The sequence below is a fragment of the Manis javanica genome, chromosome 3, assembly GCF_040802235.1.
Source record: "Manis javanica isolate MJ-LG chromosome 3, MJ_LKY, whole genome shotgun sequence".
NCBI lineage: Eukaryota > Metazoa > Chordata > Mammalia > Pholidota > Manidae > Manis > Manis javanica.
The window spans coordinates 39,115,530-39,139,924 of record NC_133158.1 but is presented as its reverse complement, the minus strand read 5'-3'; the positions used below and the strand labels follow the sequence as shown (position 1 = coordinate 39,139,924).

Below are 24,395 nucleotides of genomic sequence, written 5' to 3'. Positions count from 1 at the left end.
TTATTATCTCTAAGTTATTGTTATGCTCTGTTGCTATTGCGGAATCTGGTTACAGTGTTCCAGCTTTCTCACACAGGGACCATTGTGGCAGATTGAAAGCATGTAGATTGTAAGGTGACAATCCTGGAGGGGTGGAGTGTGGGGAAGTTGGGGTTCCTATGGCCAGGACCCTCACCTGATGAGGATCTTAAACCACCTGATGATGTAACTGACCTGTTGCTGAGCTGCTGCTTCCACACCTTTAGACAATAAGCTATTATTGCGCTATATAGAGAGCTTGGCCCAGTGCTCTGGGCAGAGGCAGAGACGCTAGTGCTGGACCTACCGATGGGAGAACAAGCCAGGTAATAACCCCTTTCGCCCCAAGAATGTTCTACTGCCATTTCTTTGGTCACATTGACTCCATAGTTGACTTGCCCGGGGCTGAAACCCATTGGCAAGACACCGTCCCTCCTCCCGGGGCCCGGCCCCAAGCCCTCCATCCCCTCTGTGTCAGTGCTGATTGAGCCTCAGGTCCTGATGACCCCTGAGGGCCCCACCAGTGGACCCCCAGCCCTGCTTGCCTGAGTCTGGACACGTCCTGCCACCTCTCTGCCCTGGGACCTCCCAGCACAGCCGTCCCCTCCTGGGGAAGAAGGGGCTGACCGCCCAGCCCACAGGGCCAGCTGCCCTTGCCTGGTCCCTGCCCGGGCCACGCCGCAGCTGATGCCGTGGGTCACAGGAGCCCCGGGGCCCCCACCTGGGCTCTCTGCTCCCACAGGGCTGGGATCGCAGGGCTCTGTGCTCCTCCCCCCTGAGCCGAATGCAGGGCATTGAAATGAGCGCCTGTCTTGAGCCTGAAGCCTGCAGGTGCTCACACCAAGGCCCCCTGCAGAGCCGGGGGGAGAGCGGAGAGCCGGGGCCCCCTGCTCTTTCCTGTGGGGCAGAGGCTGCAGTGCACACAGCCTCCCGGAGCCCAGTGTGTGCGCACCCTTGTCCCGGCTGCTCTGTCCAGCTCTGGCCCTGGCTGGGACGTCCCGCCTGTGTGCTGCTCTGCCCCTCTGCCCGACCTCAGGCGGCTGCAGGACCCTCCTCCCGCGTCAGCTCTTCCTGGGGTGGCTGCTCTCCCCTGAAGCCCTAGGGGCTGGGCCTGCCTCTCCTGGGCACGCCTCCTGTCGGGACCCCTGTCAGGGAAGCCATGCCTGCAGGCTTGCCCGCCCTGCAGAGCCATCCTCCTGGGGGCCTGGGGGACAGGGGCCACCTTGGGTACAGCACCTCCCATCTCAGTGTTCTCACAGGGGCTCAGTGCCCCTCGGGGCCTGTGGGGTCTCTGCCAGGTCCTGAGCTGGCCGCGTCCTGAGCCTGTGCAGGGCCGCCCTGCCCTCTGGGAGAGGACCTGACCTCCTGCGTTTGGCGTGGCCCACCACCCCCTCTGCGCAGCCGTGGGAGGTCACCACGTCGGGCACCCGAGGACCCGGAGGGTGCGTCTGGCAGGGGACGTTCTGAGACGGGCGTGCCGGTTGGCAGTGGCGCAGAGCACCGAGCTCGCTGCAGGAAGCTCCCGGGACCCCCGGCACCCTGCTTCCTGAAGCAAGGCGCTGACGTCTTTGTTACGATCCGGGCCAGAAAACAAACGTCTCTGGGCACCCGACACCAATTAAAATGCTCTGACTTTCTTATGGCTTCGGCTGAGTGGGAAGGATCGGGAACGTGGGTTTGGCAGGTAGTCTGGGCCACGCTCCTTGACTGGGGGAGAACCGCCCTGCAGACTGGCCTGTCTCTGGGTTGAGGATGGGTCTGCTTGGAGACCCCAGCTGCAGAGGCTGCTGATAGCGCGCTGCTCTGCCCTCAGCGCACCAGAGTCCCCCTGCGGCCGGGTGGGCGCGTCCCCTGGAGCCCCCAGGGCCCCCCCTGCCTGAGGGCTCTCCCCCACCCGGGGTTGCTTCGTCTTCTGCAAACAGGTGTCAGCCTTGGCGCGGGAGCGCGGTGCTCGGGGGATGACCTTCCGCTGGTGGGGACTAAGCTCAACCGGGTGGGATGTGGGTTCCCGGAGAGGCTGAGCCCCGTGCCCACCCCGGCGCCCACTCCTCAGGGCCCCACACTGGCCTTCCTCCTCCAGACGCCCTCTCCCGTGTCCTCCTCAGGGGCCTGGGACCACCTGCAAGTACACCGCTTGCCCCCAGTCACCCCCAGCTCCCCGCCTGCTTTGGGGACCCAAGGTCTGCGGAGGCTCCACACCTCCTGTGACTTTGCACGGATCGTCTGGCCTTGTGGACGCGAGAGTCAGCCCGGGAGGACAGGGACGGAAGAGCTGCCCGTGCTCATCGCAGCGGAGGAAGACGCACACCGCTGCAGAGAAAGGGGCCCGGGGATGGCGGAGGGAGCCCGAGACCCTGCCAGAGGGCCGGGGCGGAATGCGGCAGCCTGGCGGGGGGTCCCCGGGCAGTGCAGGAAGACCATGTGACGAGGAGGAGAGGACGCAGCTTCCAAGGAGGAGGGTTTCCGTGGCGGGGATCCCGGGGGCCCTGCGGAAGCCCCGCGGCCCTCGGGGAGGTTTGCAGAGATGCTCCCGCCCATCAGAAAGTGGGTCCCGACAGCCCGTCAGCACCCGGCTCACCCTGTGTTGGTTCTGGGCGTCAGCACGGGCCTGCGATTAGGACCCACGGCCTGTGAGTCACGGGGCGCCCTTCCTCGTCACGGCTTCGAGCTTGTTTCTGAGGCCAAGTGCTGAGTGCGCGCCCTCCGCCGTTCTCTCAGTCCCGGCCCGACAACCAGGGGCGATTCCCAAGGATCCTCCGCCCTCCGCCCCGTGGACCAGCCCCTTTGCCATCTCTCAGTGGGCAGGGCGGCGGGTCGGGCTCCAGGACGGAGCTCTGAGCACCTCGCAGGGAGAAGTGTTTGCTGAGTGACTGGCTGACAGCACGGAGCCCCAACCCTGGAGGTGCCCAAGGGGCCCGTACTTGGGGTGGGGCCAGAGGGTGTCAGAGCACAGGCCCCAGACGGCGGGGAGCGCGTCCCGCTGGCCTTGCGGTGCTGAGCACCCCTCGGGACCCTCCGTCCTCCTGGAATGGCGCTCCTGCTGGGTGTGCCGGGGAGCAGGGCACAGCGGGGGCTCCTGGGCAGGGACAGCCCACCAGCCCCGAGCGCTGCTGTCACCGGCTGGCCCGTGGCTCCGTGTCTCCCAGGCCGCTGGCAGGTCACCTCCCGACAGCCCAGCAGGAGGGCCCGGTTATTCGCCCATTTCACAGATGGGGAAACTGGCTGAGAGCCGTCCTGGGCTGCCCAGCGGCAGGACGGTGAGCGGGGTCGAGGACCCCCGTCCCTGACTCCAGACCACTTCCAGCGCCCGCCCGTTCCGTATGCAGCCTCCCGGGGCACAGGTCCCGGCCTCCCTGGCCTCTGTGCCCTCCCAGCCTTCAGCCCCCTCTGAGCTCTGCAGGCAGAGCCACCCCGTCCGCCCGGGCAGCCAGCCTTGGGCACTGGGGCCTTCTGAGTGCTGGGACCAGCCTCCCCCACCACCGGGACCAGGACTGTGCGCTGGGGATCCCAGGGCCCCTGCCTGCTAGCGGGGCCCCAGGGCCGGGTGTCCCCAGACTAGAGGCCCTCCAGGGTGCCCGATTACGGCTGTCTCTGCTGTGCGCACCTTGAGCACCGCACACTCCCCCCACGACCCCCGTGCTGCCGTCTGCCTGGGATCACCTGCGTTGCTTTGTCCCTTTTTGCAACGTTGATTTTTGAGACCCTGTGGACCACAGGGATGTCACACCAGGCCCTGGCCTTGGGTCGACAAATGGCTGCTGAGGTCTACGGTCTGTGGTTTGTCTTTCCAGCTTTGTACATTTTTCTGGTTTTGTTTCGGCCACAGAACGGCAGCCGTTTCCCTTCTGGCTTCTGGCTCTGGTGTCAACACGTACACCAGGGTCTCCACCCCACACTGTGCCTGTATTTGCTAAGAGGGCTTCACTTAGGCACCTAATCTTTAGCTCACCTGGGATACTTCTTTCCAAATAGAAAAATGCTATTTCAAGTAAAGACAGAAATTTACCAGAGCCCTTGTAAAATATGTGGGCAGAGACAAAAAGCACCTGTCCTTTGATTCCATTGACGGGCAACATCAGAACAGAGGAAGGAGCAGAGATAGAAAGCAGACTGGGGGCTGTGCGGGCTGGGAGGGGCAGTGGGGGGCGAGGGCACTGGGACAGGGGTTGCTTTTGGGGAAGAACAACTCTGACCCGGTGGTGATGTTGCACACACTGTGCTGTACATAGTGCCCGGGAGGCATTCAATTTAAAGTGGTAAAGGCACAATTTTCTTTAAAACTTATCACAGATAAAACCATTAACTATATAAAACAAACAGAAAATTCGACCAAAGGCAAACAGAAACGTAACAGGAGGGAAGGACTGTTCTGGTAGGGGAGCAGGTGGACTGAGTGGTTGGGGAGCTGGTGCTGAGGGCGGGGCTGGAACAGGTTGTCCCTGCAGGAGTGCAGGGTCCTCAGTGGGCCCTGGGTCCCCTGAGGAGGCAGGTGCAGGAACAGGGGCTTGCTCTCCTTAAGGGGATGTGGGGTTCTGACCCAGTTCTGGGTCCCCTGCAGAGGCGATATAGCAGAGGAAAACTTAATTAAATCCCTGGGTTTAGAATTCAACAGGAAGAATAACTGTAAAATGAACTAGCCCCCAAAACCTTGTAACAATTGACAAGGGGCAGTTTCTTTCTGTTCTCCCTATTATCTGTTTCAGGTCAGAGGCAGCGCAGTGATTCTGCAGAATCCAAGACGCCCCGGCCCGGGGCTCTGAGGAGGGCCGATGCTCGTGAACGCCCGGCCTGCCCCACGATTCCCCTTTAAAGTCCTGACTGCTGTGCTTCGGGGGGACAGGGGCTCTTTAGGGCTCTAGCCCGCCGCTCCCTCCTTTGCCGGCAAATTAATAAACTGTTCCTTTCCTCTCCTGAAAAGGTTGTGTTTGTGACTTGACTTTGGTGACAAGGACTGGTTTTCAGTATCAACACTCTGGGGAGCCCGCCAGGGGTGTCTCTGCAGCCAGCGGTGCAGTGCCCTCTCCTGGGACCTCCAGCAGGCAGAGCTGTGGGCTGCGGCAGCCCCCGGGGCAACCAGGCAGCTGTGGGTGGAGAGGAGGGGCCGTCGGAGAGCGGGGCGCCCCCAGCTCCAACTGAAAACCTGAGAATGGTCCTGCGTCCTGCCCTGCACCCGCACACAGGCTCTGCTCCGGGTATCACAGTGCTCACCCAAGCATCTCTCAGTTCTGGGTTCCTCTCTGGGTGAGGCTCCGCGTCTGTCCGGCAGCCCTGTGCTCACCTCCCTGCCTTCCTGTGCACAGACCACATTCTTCCTCCTCAGCCAAAGGGATCTCTCTGTCACGTGAGCCCTCCGGGTCTGCCCCACGTCCCCACTCAGTTGGCCCAGCCTCATCCCTTCCCCTGCCAACCCTCATCAGGGTCCAGCCCCCGCGGTTGGAGGTTGTCCAGTTCAGGACATGGATCCTGGCTCCAGACCTTAGCTCGTGTCATGCCCCTGCCAAGGCCACCCTTCTGTCCCCTTGCTCTTTGTGTCTGGCCAAGTCCTCCTTGTATCTGCCACCTACTGCTGTGTGACAAACCCCCTAGTTGGTGATGTGAAACAGCCACAGCCGTCGGGCCCCATGTCTCCCCAGGTCCAGGGTGACCAGGCTCCGTGAGATGGTCCTGGCTCTGGGCTCTTAGGAGGCGGGTGTCAGACGGTGGCTGGGCTGAGGTCAGCTGGAAGGCCCCCTCACGTTGCTGGTGGCTGAGGCGGGCTCCCAGCTGAGGCACCTCCCTGGGGCCTGCCCGCAGGCCTAGGCTTCCTCTCAGCATGGTTGACGATGACCCTCTCCCCTGTAAAACCCTTTGAGCACAGAGTTTGGGGGGTTCAGGTGGGTAGGCATGTCCACATACAGGTGGGCCTCTGCACCTGGCTGTTCACCTGTGTCCTTCATCACATCCTTTATTATATAATAAACTGGTAACTATGAGTGTGTCCCTGAGCTCTGTGGGCAAACTGACTGGACTCAGGGGGGCCCTGGGACCCCGACTAACAGCAGGGCGTCCAAAGCACTGGGGCATCCTGCACCTGTTTGTGGGGTGGAGGATGGGCCCTCCTGGCACGTGGGGTGGGACGGAGCTGAGCTGTGGGACACCAGGTAGGAGGCAACATTGCGTGGTGTGAGGAAGCACCAGACTTTGGTGTGAGGAGTGTCCGTGTGAGTAAAGGGGCCTCACAGAGAAGGACGGGGGCTGGGCAGGGAGTGAGGTCACCATGCTCAGGAGGTAGGCAGGCAGCTTCCTGCCCAAGGCAATCAGTTCCTGTCACATCACTTCCCTCTATTCAGTTCATAATTATGTTGAGAAACAAAACCGAAGAGAAAAGTCATTTAGACAAAGTCAACATGAAAACAGGAAATTGGGGGCAGACTTTAACTGGTGCATTTAACAAGAGATGTGGATTTGGGGAGGCATTGCGCTTCCTGCAGGCACGTGTCACTCAGTGCCTGGAGCCACCTGCCTGCGGGCGGTACCAGGGGGCACCGTGTGGCCAAATGGCAACTGTGGGCCTGGGCCTCTCCCTCCCTCAGACGGGCACCCGGTGCACCTGCCCGGGTCTGAGGATGCCAAATAGGGACAGGGCTCCTGCTTGTGCAGAACTTAGGAAATGAGACGATTTATTCAAAAGGGACCACTGAAAACATGCATGATGCTGGAAAATGACATTCACATGAAAATTACATTAAAACCTCAAGGGAACATGGTCTCACCAAGAAAAAAATGGAATAACAACATACAGGAAGAGAAAAGGTAAGAATTCGTGTCAGACTCCCTGACAGCCTGCAGGAGCAAAGAGGTGGCTGGCACCTGTCCCCGCCTGGCCCTCTTCAGCAGGAACCCTGGCCAGCAGCTGTTCTGGATCCAGGGAAAGAAGCTGTGAACCCAAGTGCACGGCAGGGATGCCCCCACAGCCCGCAGACGCACCGGCCGACACCGATACATTTGACACTGTTTATGGCATTTTCCCCATAGGAAGGTTTACAATTTTATGTGGCTGGATCTATCGCTCTGTCCTCTTATGGCGCCAGAGCTGTCTTTTCTGATGACACCCCTCTATTTTCCCGTGACCTTCAGTGTCCTGCACCCAGGGGCCAGGACTGCCAGGCTTCTCCCAGCCTTGTCCTGGGGGAGACAAGGGCCCTGCTGCTTACCTGGGCCCGGTTGGGGGCTCACAGACCCAGGGCCTCTCAGGGCATCACACCTCCAGGCGCCATCCTAAGGAAGGGCAGGGTGTCCCTGGGTGTAGTCACTGCCTCTGCCTGCTCGCAGCCCCCCACCGCAGGCGATAACCCTGCCAGGGCGAGGGCGAGGGCTCTCACAGCCCTGCTCGCTCCAGGTCCCCAGGACATGCGCCCTGGGTGGACAGATGAGCCAAGCCATGGAGAGCTTCCCTGGGGAGGCTGGAGTGGGGCCCACACTCAGCCCACGGTCGTCAGGAGCCGGGGCTGCCATGGCCCCACAGACATCCTGCTGGGAGACGGCAGGGCCTTCCCAGGCTCCTTTCCAGATTCCCTGCCACAGCCTAGGGACCCAACAAAGATGGACACCCACTGGCTTCTCAGCAAGCAGGAGAAGGGGCAGCCCAGGGCCTGGGATCCTCTTGCCCCCCAGGCCCAGGAAGCTGGCCCTGACTTACCCAGAGGGGCCAGGCACGTGGCGCACTGCAGGCAGGAAGCTGGTGGCAGGCGGGAGGGTGGTGGCTGAGACCATGGAGGGCCACATGGAGTAAGCCCCTGAGGGGCCAGGGGCAGGAACGGCCTGCAGGGGAGCTGGGGGTGCGTAGTGGTGGTGGTGGTGCACAGAGGGCGGCTTCTGCCTCTCAGCTCGGAGGATGGCGGGGTTAGCCCACTGTGGGTCCTCAACACAGCACACACCAGCCTGCTTCAGCAGGGACCACAGACCACTCCTGGCCTCCCCTTTCCCTCCACCTGGTCCCCAACTTAGGGTGATGGGCAGCAACAGGGGGCAGTGATGGCAGGGGGCATGGAGGGGATAGGAGGGCCAGGCTCCTGCAGAGCTCATCTGGCTCAAGGAGGAGCTTCTTGGACCCTGAACTGCACAACGCCACTCCTCCTCAGGGGGTGCTGGGGAACTTTTGCAGGTTCGTGGCCAGATCACAAACCTGGAGCCAGGAATGTGCTTTTCAGTTACACAGGTGTGCACATTTCCAGAAGAAAAGCCACCCAGGGCTTCTGATTTTGATTTGGAGGTCGCTCTCCATGGCCTTATGGCTTTGGTGTCTGTCCCAGAGGAGCCTACCTGTAGGGTGGGGTGCAGAGGGGCAGCCTGTGGTCCTGGGGAAGGCGCGAGCTTGGAGGGGGGCAGGGCTCTGAGCATCAAGCTGTGCATGATGACCTGGTGCAGCTGAGCATTCTGCACAAGCATCAGCTCTACCACGTCTGCAAGGAGAGGCAGATGCATTCCACGTCCACAGAGGGCTGGTGGACTGGCAGGTGTCATGTTTGCAGAAGCAGGTATGGCACATTAGGAGCAGCAGAGAGCCTCCCGGCCCAGGTGTCCCAGTGCAGGCTGGAGCAGGCTGTGAGGCCCCAGGGCCCAGGCGGCTGCTCCCCCTTCCCTGCCGCTGCCCCGGCCCTTGCCGATTCCTAAAGTGCCCCTGGGCTGTGGGTGGCCGTCAAGAGGTGTGTTCTCATCCCCAGGACCTCTGAGTGGCCTTAGAAAAAGGGTGTTTGCAGAAACTAAGAATCTTGAGAAGGTCATCCTGGATTGTCCAAGCAGGCCCCGAATCCCAGGACAAGAGTGTCTGTGAGTAAGGCCGCGGGAGGTCTGAGACTGACTCAGAGGAGAGGCCACGTGGGGACGGAGCGGCAAAGGGAAGCACCCGGAGCTGGAGGAGGCAGGAGGGACCCTCCCTGGAGCCTCTGGGTGGAGGGCGGCCCCACCCACTTGATCTGGGGCTTCTGGCCCCCAGAATGAGAGTCCAGTTCTGTTGTTTTAGGACCCTGGTAACCCCAGGGAATGAGGATATTCACCAACTCTGGGTACTGTGCAACATGTGTGTTTTGCCAGTGTGAGAGTAAACATGCTACTTCCACAGTAGTTAGGGCACCGGAGCTCCCAGTCAAGCATGCAGGAGCCTGGGGACCAGGGCTGGGGGTACCCCACAGACACAGCTACAAACTGGGCATGCTGGCAGACAGCCTTCCTGCTTCGAGTGCAGTTCTTTGCTGGGTCTCCAGCCTGCCAGCCCACCCTGCAGATTTTGGACTAGGTGAGCCTCCATAATCACTTGGGCTAATTCCTTTGCTACACCGTCGTATGTACACACCCTGTCGGCTGTGTTTCTCTGGAATGCCTTGACTGACACACATTTGGCCAGAGGGCCTGGAGCAGAGGGGCGGGGTGGAGGTGGTGGCAGAGCCAGATGTGTTCAGCACAGCTGCAGGGACTCCTGTCCCCGCCAGATAACACGGGGCGTGAGCGGCCGCCCGGTCTGGGCAGAGAGCCGCGCGGGCCTGGCAGGGGCGGTCTGCCACACAGCAGCACCCTCTGAGAGGGAAGCTCCCTGGCCAGGCCCAGGGATTCCCGCTGGGCAGCATCAAGCGTGAAGGGATCACTGAAAGGAGGGGGCAGAAGTGGGCCTTGCGGTTTGCTCTGGGCTGGGGTGAAGGGAGATCTGGTGCAGGGAGGCAGTCCCGATGGATGGTACAGGGCAAAGCATGCCCCCCACCCCTACAAAAACACAGCATGACTCACAAGTCTATTCCAGATGGGTCGTGAATCTTCATGCGAAAGGCCACGATTCAGAAGCTAATAGAAAGGACCATCCTCATAAGGACTTCTTACACAGGACAGTGGCTCTGACCTAAAGGGGAGAGCCTGAGAGTCTGAACCTCTGTGCAGAGAGGGAGGGGCCAGGCCACACAGGGTTTGGTATTTGCTGTACAGAAAACAAAGCAGGGCCCATTTTAGAATATGTGAAGAATCCCTAGAAATCAGTAAGAGAGGCAGACAACCTGTAAGGAAAGTGGGCCACACAGCTGAATGGCTCTCCACAAAAAAGGGTATCCAAATGGCTAATAAACAAGTGAAAGGCAGAATGCAAGCCAAAGCCAGAATGAGTCACCATGACCAGCGCGCCAGAAAGGCAAGATGAGAAATCACAAACACCAAGTGCTGGTGACTTGCTGCAAGCACCAGAAAGTCTCACTCACTCCTGTGGGGTGTAACGGGGTCCTGCCATGTTGGAAGACGAGTATTTCCTGACCCTGCCACCTCCTTCCTAGGCATAGACCCGGAGGCAATGTGCGTGACCACCCCTAGGGGACGAGGCCTGCTCGGAGCAGCACTGTCACGGCAGCCCCGGCAGAAGGCCCTGGGCACGCAGCCCCAAAAGAACAGCCCACACTTTATGGGACCACACGACCGAGGGGTGGTGAGCAGGTCATGGCCCCCAACAGCGCCTGCATCCTGCTCCCCAGAACCGTGAATGTGTCCCATGCATGGCAGAAGGCACGTCAAGATATGTCACAGTAAGGTGCATGTGGTTAACACCACGAACACATGGTTAAGATGGTAAATTTTATGTTACCTGTTTTTTCCCACCACTTTAAAAATGAGTTAATTTTAAAAGATAATCTTGAGGTGGAGAGATTATTCTGGATTATCTGGGTGGGTGCAATGTAATCACAGGGGCCTTAGGCATTGTTGGGAGAAGATAACTATCAAAGTAGATTTGAATATCCAGCAAGACCAGGATTTAAGAACAAGGAGAAAAAAATGGGCAAGAAAGTAAACACTGAGGGGCTTCAATAGCCAATTCTGAGGGGACTTGTAGAGGATATATTTCAAGATGATAGAAAATGATCCCAGAAGGACAGTCCATGTACGATAAGGGTGGTAAAGATGTGAGGTGAACTCAGATGACATTTCTATATGGATCACACTAGTGTCTGTTTCTGTGACATCATCTGAAATGTAGGCCTGAAGCAGAGCGCAGCCTGGGGGAGGCGGGGAGGCAGAGGGGGCTGTGGTGTTGCGAGTTCCTTCCAGCCGTGGGGGAGGAGCCGGCAGTTCTCCAGAGGGCTTGTAGTCATCTTGACAAATTTCGTGTGTTTGTATTCAAGTGTTCTATCCAGCAGGAATTTGTTTGGGTGGGGAGAGTAGGGTAAGGAACTTGACTTTACTCTGTGTAAATGGCTAGCTGCAAAGTGAGTGCTTCACTTTTTCCCATGGATTTTAAACGCCACTTTTTCATTTTGAAGGCATATAAGCATTTGTACCCACAAGCGTGCACACATGCCAGCACACGAATGCGCACATGCAGACACGCAAAAGCATATATATGATTGCTCAGGTTGCCTTGGAACCTGGCAGACCACCTGGACCAGGTTCATCCAGAAAAGCTGAGGGCGGGTGGTGGGAGGCTAGCAGAGCGCCTCTGTGGGTCTGCACCCAGGGCCAGGCTGGGCGCGCATTATAATGTGTGATTAGATGAGCTGGTATTAGTCCCTGGGACAGAAGTGAGGCACTGATCAGACTCTACACACAATCTGGCCCCAAGACTCCTAACTTTGTCAGGAAGATACAAATTACGCAAGTGAACTACCACCCCTCCTGTTAAAATGGCTGACGTTCAAAAGGCTGTTCACGCTGAGTGCTGGTGAGGAGGTGGAGCGACTGGAGACCTCATGCCTTGGGGCTGGGAGTGCAGAATGGCGCTGCCACTCTGGGGACAGTTGGGCAGTTTCTTTGAAAGTTAAACACACATCTGCCACCTGATTCAGCCCTTCTGCTCCTATATATCTACCCAAGACAAATGGAAACGTGTCTACAGGAAGACTCAGAGGAGAATGTCCATGGCAGCTTTTTTGGTGATAACTAAAAGCTGGTATGGATAAAGTGAAGTCTCCTGTGGCCAGGATTCTCACCTGGCCCTGGTCAGCTAGCTCACTACACACGTGTGGGCAATATGTTGCTATTGACGCTATAAAAAGAGCTCCGCCCAGTGCTCTGGGTGTAACATGGTGGCAGGGCTGCAAGGTTGAGGAGAGCAGAGCAGAGGGTGGAGTGGGCAGTGCTGAGGACAGAGGCCCAGAAGACAGCTGTGCGGACAGAGGGGCCCAGAGGCAGAGACCGGCTTGCTGCGTGGGCTGAAACCCACTGGCCAGACACTGGAAACAACCAGAATGTCCCTCAACAGTGAGAGGGTGGACACACGGCACACCCACACAGTGGACTGTTGCCAGCAGCCACAAGAACCCACGACTGGTGTGCCCAGCTAGGGTGATGAGTCTTATACCAATTTTGCTGAAAGAAGCCATAAAAAAGGGAGTATGCACTCTGTGACTGTGGCTGTATAAAAACTGAGAAAATACAAAGTAATGTATAGCAGTGGAAGCTGATCTGCAGCTGCTTGTGGGGGACAGGAGGTAGGGGTCAAAAGGAGGAGGAAAACTTTGGGGTGAGGGGTGTGTTTGCAATCTTGACTTAGTGATGGCTTCATGGGTAGTATTTATATCAAAACTTACCACATCTTATGTACATTCTATTCCATGTCATCTCAACAAGCTGCTTTAAAAATCAAGTATTTAAAGTTATTTAAAAAGCAATTTAACTAAGGTTTTCACATAGCTAATACTTTGATGAGTTCTTTCAATTCCTAGTCTAGTCTTTCTTTTACCTTGTAGATAGCCATCAAATAAGGATTTCTTAAAGTTATGATTATTTTCATGTTTGTAAATAAATAGTTTCAGTTGAGTGGCCAAAAGCTGACCCTGAATGACTATCCTGCTTACAAAAATATATTTTCTTTCTGTAGAGAGTGTTATAAGCCCATAACAATATTAATACGAACACTCACCTTCCTTGATACTTCCGGACCTTTGAGTGGGGAAGGCCTGGGGAGGGGCGACCTGTGCCAAGAGTGGCTGCAGAGGCAGCTGCTGGCTGCTGGTGGCAGGAGGACGGGGCGCCTGGGGAGAGAGTGACGGTGAGTCACCTGAACGGCCCCTGGGGACAGTGTCCTGTGGCATCTGCCTGCCTGTTGCCTGCCAGGCCCCCCATCCACCCAACTGCACATCTCCAGTCATCCACCGTTCCAAGAGGATCTTTAAATGATCTAAATAGACGGCTGAATAGACAGATGTTCAAATTTGTCTGTTAGGATGTGGCACGTCACGGACTGAATGTTTGTGCCCACCCCCAAATCCGTATGTTGAAGCTCTCATCTCCAGTGTGATTATATTTGGAGACAGGGCCTGTGAGGAGGTGACAAAGGTTAAATGAAGTCTTAGGGGCAACTGATTTAATAGAGCTGGCATCCTTACAAAAAAAGATAGAGATACCAGAGAGCTCTCTCTCTGCCACACAGAAGGCAGCCGTCTGCAAGGCAGGGTGAGAGCCCTCTCCAGTACCGGGTGGGACCGGGTGGGAGGTTTCCAGCCTCCAAAAGCCATGAGAAACACATTCATGCTGCCTACGCTGCCCGTCTGCAGCCCTGCGTCTTGGCTGCCTGAGCTGACCACCACTTGGCAATTCTGATGTTTCCCGGGCTTCCTGTCTGCAGCAGGCTGAGTAACGCCTGGTTTCAGTGATTCTGCCCTCACAGAGGCAGCCAAGGAACCTGTCATGAAAACAGGTTATGGCTTCCTGGCCATGACCTCTGGCTTCTCTCCTGAGTTAAATGATTAGACTGGTCCTATGAAACTTCAATCACGAACACGACAGGAGGCTGGTATTTCACACCATTTTATGTGTTATGGGTTCATTATCCTTTTGATTTTTTTCCCCCGGACACTTAGAAGTATAAAACCATTCTTGGCTTGCAGTTGTACAAAAACAGATGGCAGGTCAGCTTTGGCCCCTGGCTATGGCAGGCCAGCCCCTGCATAGAGGCCCTTGGAGCCCTGTGCCTGTCCCGGCTGAGAGGACCTCTGGGTCCAGCCCCCAGGGGACTCTCAGGGTGATGCGGCCCTCTTGTTCTCCCGGGATCGGTGGGGCTGGGGCTGAGACACACATGAATGTCTGGGCCCTGGGGAACTGCAGTAAGTGTGGATGTGTTTGGATCTGGGGGACCCCTGGCACTTACACCCCACCCCTCCACCAATCCTGGAAGGAGGTTCCAGGTTTGGAAAACCAGAAGGCACAGTGGGGATCTCTGGGACCTGGACACAGATGGCCCCAGGCTCCACTAGCACAGAGCCCACTTCTCCCCCGACTCCTGCTGCCAGGTCCTCCCCCCAAGGACAGATGCCCTCCAGGCCACAGATCCTGCCTGCTGGCACCATCAAGCCCTGGCCAGCAGTGCAGAGCCTTCTCTACATGGCCCTGCCCACCTCTTCGAGCTTCTCTTCCTCCCAGTCACACCGACTTTTCCTGCGCTGTGATATGCCAGGTCCCAGACTTCTGTGCTGCCTCTGCCCCCAGCTGCCCTCTGATACGTCCCCCGTGCTTAAGAAAGTCAGAGTTGCTTTCCATTGCTTGCAACTCAGAATGCTGGATAAGGTATGAGGCTCAGAGCTGGAAAATTCTTTTACCTTTTTAAATTCTGCCCTTGTAGTAGGTCTTAAGCCTCTCCTCATCATGAGTGAGTGTTGAAAAAGAGTTGGCAAACCTCTGAGCCCATTAATTGTGCTCCTAGTGCAGAGGTCAGGCCCTGCAGCTGGAGGCAGGAAGGCCGAGTTGAAATCCCAACCTCTTCTCTGTGACAAGAAGGTAAGACTCCTCCTCCCCGAAGCCAGGTCTCAGAACGTGGCTAAGAGGGGCCACAGAAGCCACCAAACAGGACCTGGAACAAGGCGGTTGCCTGCTGGCTTGGCTCCTAGTCAACTGGCACCCTTCTGAGCACACTGTAATGCTGCTTGTGGACCACAGTGACAGGCGTTGGGGGGCTCTGCTCCCCCCACACTGGTCCGCCATGGCGAAGACTTACCCAGTGTCGGATCAACTGGGGTGGCTCAGGGGCTGGTGGAGGCGGAGGGATGAGGGAGGCGCCTGGGGTCAGCGTGGGCTCGAGGGCTCCTCTGTGCAGCACCCTCCAGGTGTGGGCCGGGGAGACTCCATCCAGGAGGTGGTGTTCCTGCAAGGCCAGTGCAGAGCCAGCTGGTGCGGCTGGGGGAGGTTGGGTGACAGGCCCACATGTGTGTAGCCCACTGTGCACAGGGCTTGGGCTGCCCATCCCGGGTGCCCTTCCCTGGGGGGCACAGCCTCTTGGGATTGGAGCCAGGGCCCTCATGGGGCACACATGAGAATAACAGGCCTTCTCAATTTACCAGATGATGGGAACTGGCTCAGGGTGCCCTTTGTCACCAGCCAGGAGAGCGTGTGCTCTTCCCACTGCAGAGCGGTATCTGCCACAACTGCCCACTGGACTCCAGTGACCTGTTTGCACGGTCAGTGTGCTACTGGTAGATTTAGTTTGGATGAAGCCCTGGGGCATCTTAGAATTCCTCTTTCTGTGGGAATGGACTCTTTAACCTGCATTTCTGCCTTGGACAATATGCAGCCACAGCAAGTTTTCTAGCTAATAAGAGTTGTTTGAGCCCTGGCTACAGGACGTGTGTGTGCATGTTCTACTTGCTCCCTGAAGTCCATGATCTAGGTGTGAAGTCCCCCTTGCTCACAATTCTATTATCTGCCCCAAGTCACCAGAATCAAAGAGCCAGGGCTGGCCGAGGAAGGCCTCCCAAGCCTCCGGTCTGGGCCAGTGGCTTCAGCCCCAGAGAGCTGGCCCAGGTCCAGGTGACAGCCAGCACCTACCCGGAGTCTCTGCAGAGCGTCCTTCCTCCTCAGGGCGCTCCTCAGGGCTGCGTCTGGCCTGGCCTCGTGTCCTGGAGGAAGCGCACCGAGGAACCTCCAGAACCCCCACCCAGGACCTGGGGTGACCTGTCCCAGAGGAGGGGCCAGAGCCTTGGGGAAGGGTGTGTAGGGGCCACCCCTGGCCCCCAGGAAGCTCAGGCTCATTTCTGGAAAGAGCTGGAAGTCACGTCATGTGGACGGCACCAGGGTGCCCCTGCAGCGCTGAGATAGAATGCCCCCCAGGCTCCACTGGACTCTGGGGAGAGGAAGGAGGCCCTCACGGGGCTCTGAGCCTGGCCTTCTGCTGTCTGGAGCCACCCGGTGGTCACCAAGCATCAGGCAATGCTGTCCATGGCATCCTGGAGTCCACACCTCCCCGAGGGGTCCGTTCAAGAGAAGGCTCTGAAAGGGTCTGCTGGGCCTGGCTGGGGCTCTGGCATCTTTTCCTCTGGGCATGGCAGGCCGTCCCCACCTAGCTGGGTGTCTGAAGCAGCCTGTCCCCTGTAGGGGCCCAGGAGCCCCAGTTCCCTGGCCCATTGGCATTCCATGGATCTGCTCCTGTCCCTTGGTTAGGTGACCTGGCTTGGGATTTTCTATCTGAATTTGGGCCCTGGGCTCTGCTTGCTGCCTTCAGGAGCTGCCCAGAGCCCCCACAGCCCAAGGGCTACCCTGAGCTTTGAAGAACTGGCAATGTGCCCGTAGGCCTTCCCAGCACCTCACCAGATATCCCTGATCCCAGACACCATCACCAGGAAGGCTGTACCCACCGCTGGTTCCTGTGGCCTGAGCATCTGACCACAGGCAAGGGTTGGCGGGTGTATGGGGTATGTGGTCTGGGAGCCAGAGGACATGAGACCCAACGTGGACAGACAAGCCCCCCGCCCCCCCTGAACAAGCTCAGGGCCATGTGGGTCTGATCCCTTGCAGCCACTTCTGAACTGGGCAGCCTGGGGCAGATTATCATACCTTTCTAGGCCTCTGCTTTCTCATCAGCAAAATGGAAATGATGAATGTACCCCCTCCTGGGGTTTGATAAGACTTGAGGGTGTGCTTAGCTGATGTGTGTGTGTGTGTGTGTGTGTGTGTGTGTGTGTGTATGCACGCATACATTTTAAAGAAGAAAACAGAAGCCTTTCCCCGAATGTAAAGGAAAAGCATTAAGACAGCCTTGCCAGAAACAGGAGGGAAGGGCCTGCTCCAAGTGGCTGGCGCCCTTACCCAGAGTGAGGCGGGGGTCCTCTGAATCCCTTTCCACATTCTCTCTTTCTTGCTCAAGTTTCTATGAGGAAAAGAGATGGAGACAGGGAATGGCTCCAGTCCCAGGCTCAATGAGGGTGGGGCCTGGCCTGGGCTGCCCTGGATCCCCCAGTGACTCAAAGGGCTCTGAGGGGACCAGCACCCCAACGGAGGTGACAGGGCAGGAAGTGCTGTGTGGCTGAGGTGCAGCGCAGGCGGCTAGGACCTTCATGCTCTCAGGACGTGTGGGTCACTCTCTCCGCACCACGCTCCACCTTGAAATGTAATTCTAACGCTCTGACACATCCAGCCCCATTCAGGCGGCGTTCTGAAGAGCTTGACCCAGGCCACCCTGACTGCCCCAGTGAGCCCTGGGCTGAAGAGCCAGTCCAGGCTGTGTGGGGGTAACTTCTGCCAGCCCTTCCAAGGGCCACCTGGATAGAGAGAGGAACGGGGGCAGGGCAGCAGAAGAGAACAAAGCCGCAGGGGACCTGACCACACAGTGGCGCCTTGGGGTGGGGACAGGAAGACAGAGCCGAGCACAGGTATGCCAGGCTGGGGCCTGTGCCCAGCAGCCTCTCTGCCTTCCTTAAACATGAAGCCAGGAGGTTCTGCAGGGGGGCTTCATGGGCCTAGGTAAACTCTGCCTGTGGGTGAGTGCCTGACACCTATTGGCAGAAAATGCCAGAAGAACCTACTTGGTTCTGGATAAACACAAAGAAGAAAGGCAAGAAACCACAATCTGGCCACGAGATGAGAATGGCTGGAAAGGGTTTGCTTTGGGAGCAGCATGCTCATGGGTGCAACAACTTCCTCCCTTTTAAAGCCGCATGTCTGAACAAGACCCCCGCCTCACCTTCTCCAAGAGTTTCAGGGTCAGTCGAGTCATTTGATCTGCCACCAAGGAGTCCAGCATCCCTGGAACACAGGAGAGGAGAGGGGACCCTGCGGGTCTGCCTCCCTGCCCAGCTGCGGGCACCTGCAAGAAAGAATTGCTCAGCTCAGAGAAGCAGCCCCACCGGGTGCAGTGAACAGTGCCCGTGCTGTGTGCGGGAGGGTAGCCACATCCCCTGGCCTGTGGGCTCTGGGGCCACCACACCATTGCCATGGCAATTGCTAGGTGACACAGACACAGGGAGGCCCCAGGTTGCCAGGTTTCCACTGAGAGGCCTTTCCAGTGCTGCCTGGTCTCCATGCAGGGTTTACCTGTAAACACTGCTGATTCACAGGCGTGGCCAGGCAGGGCTCCTGGGGAAGGCAAAAGTGGGCAGTGGCTGGGGCCAGAGTGGCAGAGAGAGGTGTGGCAGAGAGGACAGCCCCAATGTGCCACCATGCACCACCTACCCCCAGGACTGAGGCCAGAGGGTGTAGGGTCGGGGAGGTGCGGGGCATCCACCTTACCCCATGCACCACAGGACCTGCTGCTCCCATCCATTTCTGCCTCCAGGAGGGCAGCAAACCCTTGGCCCCTCCTAGGGATCCTCAGGCCAGATGGAGCAAAGCCCAGACACCAGGAGGGTGGGGATGGAAGACCTGAAGAAATTCTGGGTGGCAGAAGGGGAAGAATCAGGGAGCTGGCCAACGACCTGCCTAGAGGCTTCCCTGATGGGGGCTCACAGTGAGCGCACCCCCATAGACAGCCAGCTGGACCTCGCAGGCCCTGGGACCACTTGGGACACCACCCGTCCAGGCAGGGATGTGACTTGTGTTGGTACTGCTTGGCAGAGACTCCAGCCCAGAAAGGGTGGGGTGGTCCTGGAGGCGGAGAGGTTGAGGCACCCGAGGCCAGAACCCTCAGCCAGGCCTACCCACCCGCCAGCTGGAGCGTCTATCTGCAGGGCTGTGGGTGGGGAGGAGTGCACCCAGCAAGGGGAGCCTTCTATAAACGGTGCTGCCCACTGAGGGCAAAAAACAGATCAAAGTAGCCCTTCACCTGGTGGGCTTACATTCCAAGTTTACAAAAAGTCAGCCTGACTAATGAAGTGGGCGTAACAGGTTTGAGATTGGAACTGGTGATGGCCGACCTGGGCTGGGGCAGGGGCAGGGGCCAGCACACACCCCCTCCTCAACGCAACTGACCCAGAAACTTGCATCCCATGGCCAAAATTGGGCTAAAAGTCCCTTAAATGGCCTACATCCTTCAGTATTTATGGTTTTATAGGTATCATGGCTCTACCACTCAAACAGGAGGTCTCCGTGAACACAAAAGCTGGTTAACTTAGCCGAGCCGCTCAAGGCAGCTGGGAGGTGATCCCAGTGGTGTACATAACACATCCCAGGGGGTATGTGTTTGTTAGGTGGTTGAACAAAATAACTTCATGTTTTAAAACAACTTTAGATTTGCAGAAAAATTGAGAAGCTGGAGTTTCCACATTACTAACATCTCATGTTACTGTGATATGTGACAATGAACCTATACTGATACACTGTCTTGAGCTCAAGTTCACACTTTCTTTGATTTTTTTGCAATCTTGTCACCCCTCTTGTCCCAGGAACCATCCGGGCACTATGTGACAGCCAACACGGTTTCTTTGGCTCCTTTTGCTTTTGGTCCCCTTGACAGCTTTGAGTGCTTGCCATACATTCTGTAGGGTGTCCCTTTACTACTGGGATTTGTATGTTTTCTTTTCTTTTTTTATGTCTCTTTTTTTTTTGAGAGGGCATCTCTCATATTTATTGATCAAATGGTTGTTAACAACAATAAAATTCTGTATAGGGGACTCAATGCACAATCATTAATCAACCTCAAGCCTAGCTCTCAACAGTCTCCAATCTTCTGAAGCATAACAAGTTCTTACATGGTGAACAAGTTCTTACATAGTGAATAAGTTCTTACATGGTGAACAGTGCAAGGGCAGTCATATCACAGAAACTTTCGGTTTTGATCATGCATCATGAACTATAAACAATCAAGTCAGAATAAACAATCAGAATAATATGATTATTCATTTGATTTTTATACTTGATTTATATGTGAATCCCACATTTCTCCCTTTTTTAAAAAAATAAAATGTGGAAGTGGTAGGTAGATGCAAGATAAAGATAGAAAGCATAATAGTAAGAGGGCAAGTGTAGATGATCAGGTCTGTGCCTATAGACCAAGTATTAATCCAAGCTAGACAAGGGCAACAAAACATCCACAGATGCAAAAGATTTCTCTCAAAACAGGGGGGGTGAGGTTCTAAGCCTCACCTCTGTTGATCCCCAGTTTCTCACCTGATGGCTCACCTGCCGACTGTGCCTGTCTTAGGTTGTTCCTCCCTTGAGGAATCTTACCTGTCTCTGGCTAGCCAGCCGTCTTCTGGGGCCATACAGGGAAATGTAAAGTTGGTAAGTGAGAGAGAAGCAATATTCTTTGAAAGGTTAGCTTTTTGGATTTGTATGTTTTCTCATGACTAGACTCAAGGCTCAGGTTGGAAGACTGAGGTGCCCTTCTTGTCCCATCCTGCCCAGGTGCATGTGGCTAGCCTGCTCTTTGCTGTGATGCTGACCTTGGGCCACCCGGCTGAGATGTGTCTGCCAGGTGTCTTCACTCTACAGTTACAGTCTTTCTCTTCCTTCCATACTGTCCTCTGGGAGGAAGCTGCTAGGAGTGTTTCCCTCCTTGAGGCTAAGGGAATTTATTTGGACAGCTTTTCAATTGTTAAAAATGTTAAGACTCGTGGAAAGGGAGGGATGGGGGGAAAGGGAGGTATTACGATTAGCATGTATAATTAGCATGTGGGGGGGGCATGGGGAGGGCTGTGCAACACAGGGAAGACAAGTAGTGATTCTACGCTGATGGATAGTGACTGTAACAGGGTGTGTGTGTGGGGTACTTTGTGAAGGGGGGAGCCTAGTAAACATAATTTTCATCATGTAATTGTAGATTAATGATAACAAAATTAAAAAAAAATGTTAAGACTCATAGCCTACATTTACAGAACTGTCTAGAATGGCCATGGAAATGATTCTGGAGTTCTGAGGAACACAGTCAGAAAAACACTGATCAAACAACACGGGCAAACTGCTCCTGGGCCCCCATGCGGTTTTAAACGTATTGCAAAACACAGATGTTGAGACAGCCATAGACCTGGGTTAGGGTTACTGCTCTGGAAGTACGAGAGCAAACCCTGTGGTTTGGTGGCGCTGCCTGGCTGACCCCTGGTTTTATGAGACCCACCTCATATTTTCTTAAACCACACAATTCTTCACACCATTCTTCACACCAAGGGCTGGGTCTGACTAGGAGGAACGCTTTCCAGTGGCTGAGTTTCCAGTTCTCCCTGACATCTCTGTGAGGGTTGCCGAGAATCCACTCTCACTAAGGCTGAAAGATGAGCATGTGTCAGGCGTGACCACAGCACATTCACGGCGGGGCATCATCATCGCTTTCATTCAGTCTGAAGTGGAAGCGAGCACACGGCCCTGCTCAGGTAAAGGCTGGGGATGGGTGGGTGAGACAGTAGCCCGTGACGTCTGCCTGGCGCTCCCGGCACAAGGCTGTTTATGCCTCCGTCTCTAGTGCAGGCCACCTGCAGTACTGTCATCCTATCCAGCTCTTCAGCTGGCCCGGATCCCCGGTGGGCAAGGTTCACTTCTCACACAGGGACTCCGAGGCACAGCTGTTCAGTGGTTTCCAGTGTCTCTTCTGGAGTTTTCAACTCCCATCCTGTTCTGGTCATCTGATTGAACTCTGTTTTCCTAGTCCAGCAACTTAAATGTGTTCTATTTACTCTAACATACCATTGCTTGCATTTTCCTTTTAATGGTTGCCAGGGTGTCACCCACAGTGATGAGGCACTGAGGGGCCGCGGCATTTAGGTGACGGACTCACTTGCAGAGCATCGCTGCTCCCAGGGGCCACTCCCCAAGCAGCAGTTATACTGCAAGTGAGATGCTTTGGGTTAATGCCAACTAGTTGGGCTTATTAGCTTCCACTGAGCTTGTTTACTGACAGCATTTGATTCATAATCAAAACTGTAGGCCCAGAATAAAACCCTTGCATTGTTTCCTTATCTGGACAAACAGGTTCAAGCAAAGTTTGAAGTTAAGGAACAATGACTTCATTGGACTTCAGATTCCCACACACCATCAATCATAACAAAAGTCACATTCTTCTTTTTAAAATTTTAAGACTTTATTTTTCAGGGTAGTTTTGGTTTCACTGCAAAGTGAGCAGGAATTACAGTAAATTCCTTTTTAACAGCTATTTATACTATATTTGGAAACGCTGACCTAAATATTTCAAAGCATTAATCATTTTCCATTTGAGAAAAGACTTTTTTTCCTTTCACTGGACCAGTTCTCTCCCTCTCCTTATCTGGTTATCATTTAAAACTACATCCTCGTGGAATTCTTTTCCTCAAGGAGACCACAGGCCGCCTGGCGAGTTGGTCAGAGGAGACCCATCCAGTCTGGGGTCCGAGGCTGTCCTGTCAGGAGTGGGTGTGTGTCCCAGGTCTGGGTCTGCCCTTCCTGCCGCAGGGTCTCAGCGTGCCCTTCTCCACAGCTCCCTGCCAGCACGGGATCCTTCCTAACACTTTTTGGTCCAGGGGGCTGCTTTAAGGCAGAGGTGCCCTAGGGGACCATGACTGTGGGACCACTGGTCAAGTCTCACGCTGCACAGCCCAATGGCTGTAAACTTGAGCCTGGGACCACTGGTCAAGTCTCACGCTGCACAGCCCAATGGCTGTAAACTTGAGGCTGATGCACTAAACCTGGTTCCTGCATTCCGCAGTGTCCTCAGTAGTGAGAACACATGAGTCTAGCAGCCGCAGCACTCCCACTGGCTTTCTGCCCTTGCAGCTCTGGGCTTTGCGGGCTGGGGCCCGGCCCTTCCCACCGCCGCTCCAGCACGCGAGCACAGGCGCCAGCAGCCCGGAGGCAAAAGCGCATCTCACGGCGAGGACGGGCCGTCCTAGACCGCTCCAAAGCCACGATTGGCTTTGTAAGGCATAGACCCGAGGGCTGGGTGCGGGGCCGACGGCCCAGGGCGCTCAGGCGGCGACCCACGCTGATGCAGGAAGGAGCCTTACTTTTCCGGCCCGGGAACCCCGGAAGGACAGGGACCAAGCCGTGGCCACAACAGCTCAGCAGCACCAGAGGGAAAAGCCCGACCCCTTTAAAATCGGCCAACCACAGTGAGATGCTCTGCTTCCACGCTCCCTCATTGGTCCTTCCTGGAGAGAGGCGGGAGCGCCAGCTCCAATCGGAGGCCGGCAGACGGCAGGAGCGCGCGTGCGCAAGGGCAGGAACGCAGCTCTCTGATTGGCTGCGGGGACGACAGCGCAGGCCCGGAGGCTGGGCCCGGCGGGGAGCAGACCCAGGTCTGCGTGACAGTTGTCGCGGGGGGAGGGCGAACCCAGACGACCGGAGGGAGTGTAAATAGAGTGAAGGCTACGCCGCGTCGGTCCCGTCACCTCCCGGGTGGGCCGAGAGGAGCCCGGGAAGGAAATGGAAGAAGATGAGCAGGAACAGCGGCGCAGAAAGGTTGAGGCCGGGAGAGCGAAGGTAAAAGACAGCGCCTCCTCCTCTCTGCCCCGGCGTAGACTCTTAAGGGAAGTCTTGCACTTGCCACCACCCCCTGCCAGGTACAGGCACAGTCAGGGGGCGCTGCTGCTGGTTTTGCCCTTTCCTCTTACTCGGCTGGAAACCGCCTCCTGGCGGCCGCCATCTTGAATCCACCGCCCTTGGCCAGGGCCCGCCCCTTCTGCAGCCGCAGCCAATCAGCGGCGGAAAAGGCGCGGCGCTTGGCGGGGGAGACCGGGCGCGGAGCACGCCGGGAGTCCCATGGTTGCGCTCGCGCGCGGGGCGGGGCCAGTCTGGGGGCGGGGTCGGTGGGGTCCTTGCCCCGCCCCGCGGGAACCGCCGCGCTTTTCCAGTGTTTGGGAAGCTGGTTCCGCCACCCGTGTTCGAGACGCTGTGACCGGGCGTCCTAAGGAGGCCTACGGAAGGCCCCGCCCCTGTAGAGTGGCGGGCAGGCTGCTAGCGGACGGGTTCTTCTGGGCTGCCAGCACGTCGCCCACCTGTGCTCACGTGAGCTCACATGACCTTGTTGCACCTGTTGGCACCTGTTGTGCTCCACCTCGTCGGAGCCCAGGATACCTGGAGGTCTTCTAGGACCTGTAATTTCCTGTTGTGCGGCGGCGGACGGCTCTAACGGGGGCTCATCGCCGCTTCCGCGCATTTAAAGCTACACGCAGATTTTTATTTTACTTGGAATTATGCGGGTTTTTTTAAATAGAAAAAGCCTCCGAAGGTGTTCTAGGAGCACGTGACTTGTTTACAGTGCCGAATACCTCCCGCTGATCTACTGCCTAATATCCCCCTGGTCCAGATCTTGCCCGGGTCCAGCTGTT

General features: G+C 56.7%; 2 protein-coding genes across 17 annotated transcripts in view; one reads left to right on the top strand and one right to left on the bottom strand.

Annotated features, from left to right (window-relative positions):
* Positions 1-2,955: 2,955 nt before the first annotated feature.
* C3H21orf58 (chromosome 3 C21orf58 homolog) lies at positions 2,956-18,238 on the bottom strand. Of its 7 annotated transcripts, none has more exons than XM_017640528.3 (9): positions 17,912-18,234; positions 17,038-17,098; positions 15,781-15,851; positions 14,954-15,100; positions 12,884-12,995; positions 8,320-8,459; positions 7,697-7,917; positions 7,212-7,275; positions 2,958-4,570 (listed from the first exon to the last, which is right to left on the bottom strand). In XM_017640528.3, the coding sequence occupies exons 1-8, from the start codon at positions 18,161-18,163 to the stop codon at positions 7,248-7,250; spliced, it is 1,032 nt and encodes a 343-aa protein (XP_017496017.3). In that variant the 5' UTR covers positions 18,164-18,234; the 3' UTR covers positions 2,958-4,570; positions 7,212-7,247. The 7 variants fall into 7 exon arrangements, with proteins under 7 accessions (XP_017496021.3, XP_017496017.3, XP_017496019.3 ...); XM_017640530.3 differs by lacking the exon at positions 2,958-4,570 and having other exon boundaries at positions 6,439-7,275; positions 17,912-17,973; positions 18,075-18,234; XM_017640526.3 differs by lacking the exon at positions 2,958-4,570 and adding an exon at positions 6,441-6,934.
* A 4,962-nt stretch (positions 18,239-23,200) lies between these two features.
* The window catches only part of PCNT (pericentrin), a 127,185-nt gene continuing 125,990 nt past the window's right edge, over positions 23,201-24,395 (top strand). For 8 of the 10 annotated variants that reach the window (XM_073231170.1, XM_073231173.1, XM_073231171.1 and 5 more), the window contains exon 1: positions 23,812-24,072. In XM_073231170.1, the coding sequence (XP_073087271.1) occupies positions 23,827-24,072 (246 nt within the window). In that variant the 5' untranslated portion in view covers positions 23,812-23,826. Of the gene's footprint in view, positions 23,548-23,811; positions 24,073-24,395 lie in introns of those variants that run through there. The other 2 variants (XM_073231174.1, XM_073231172.1) reach the window with 2 other exon arrangements.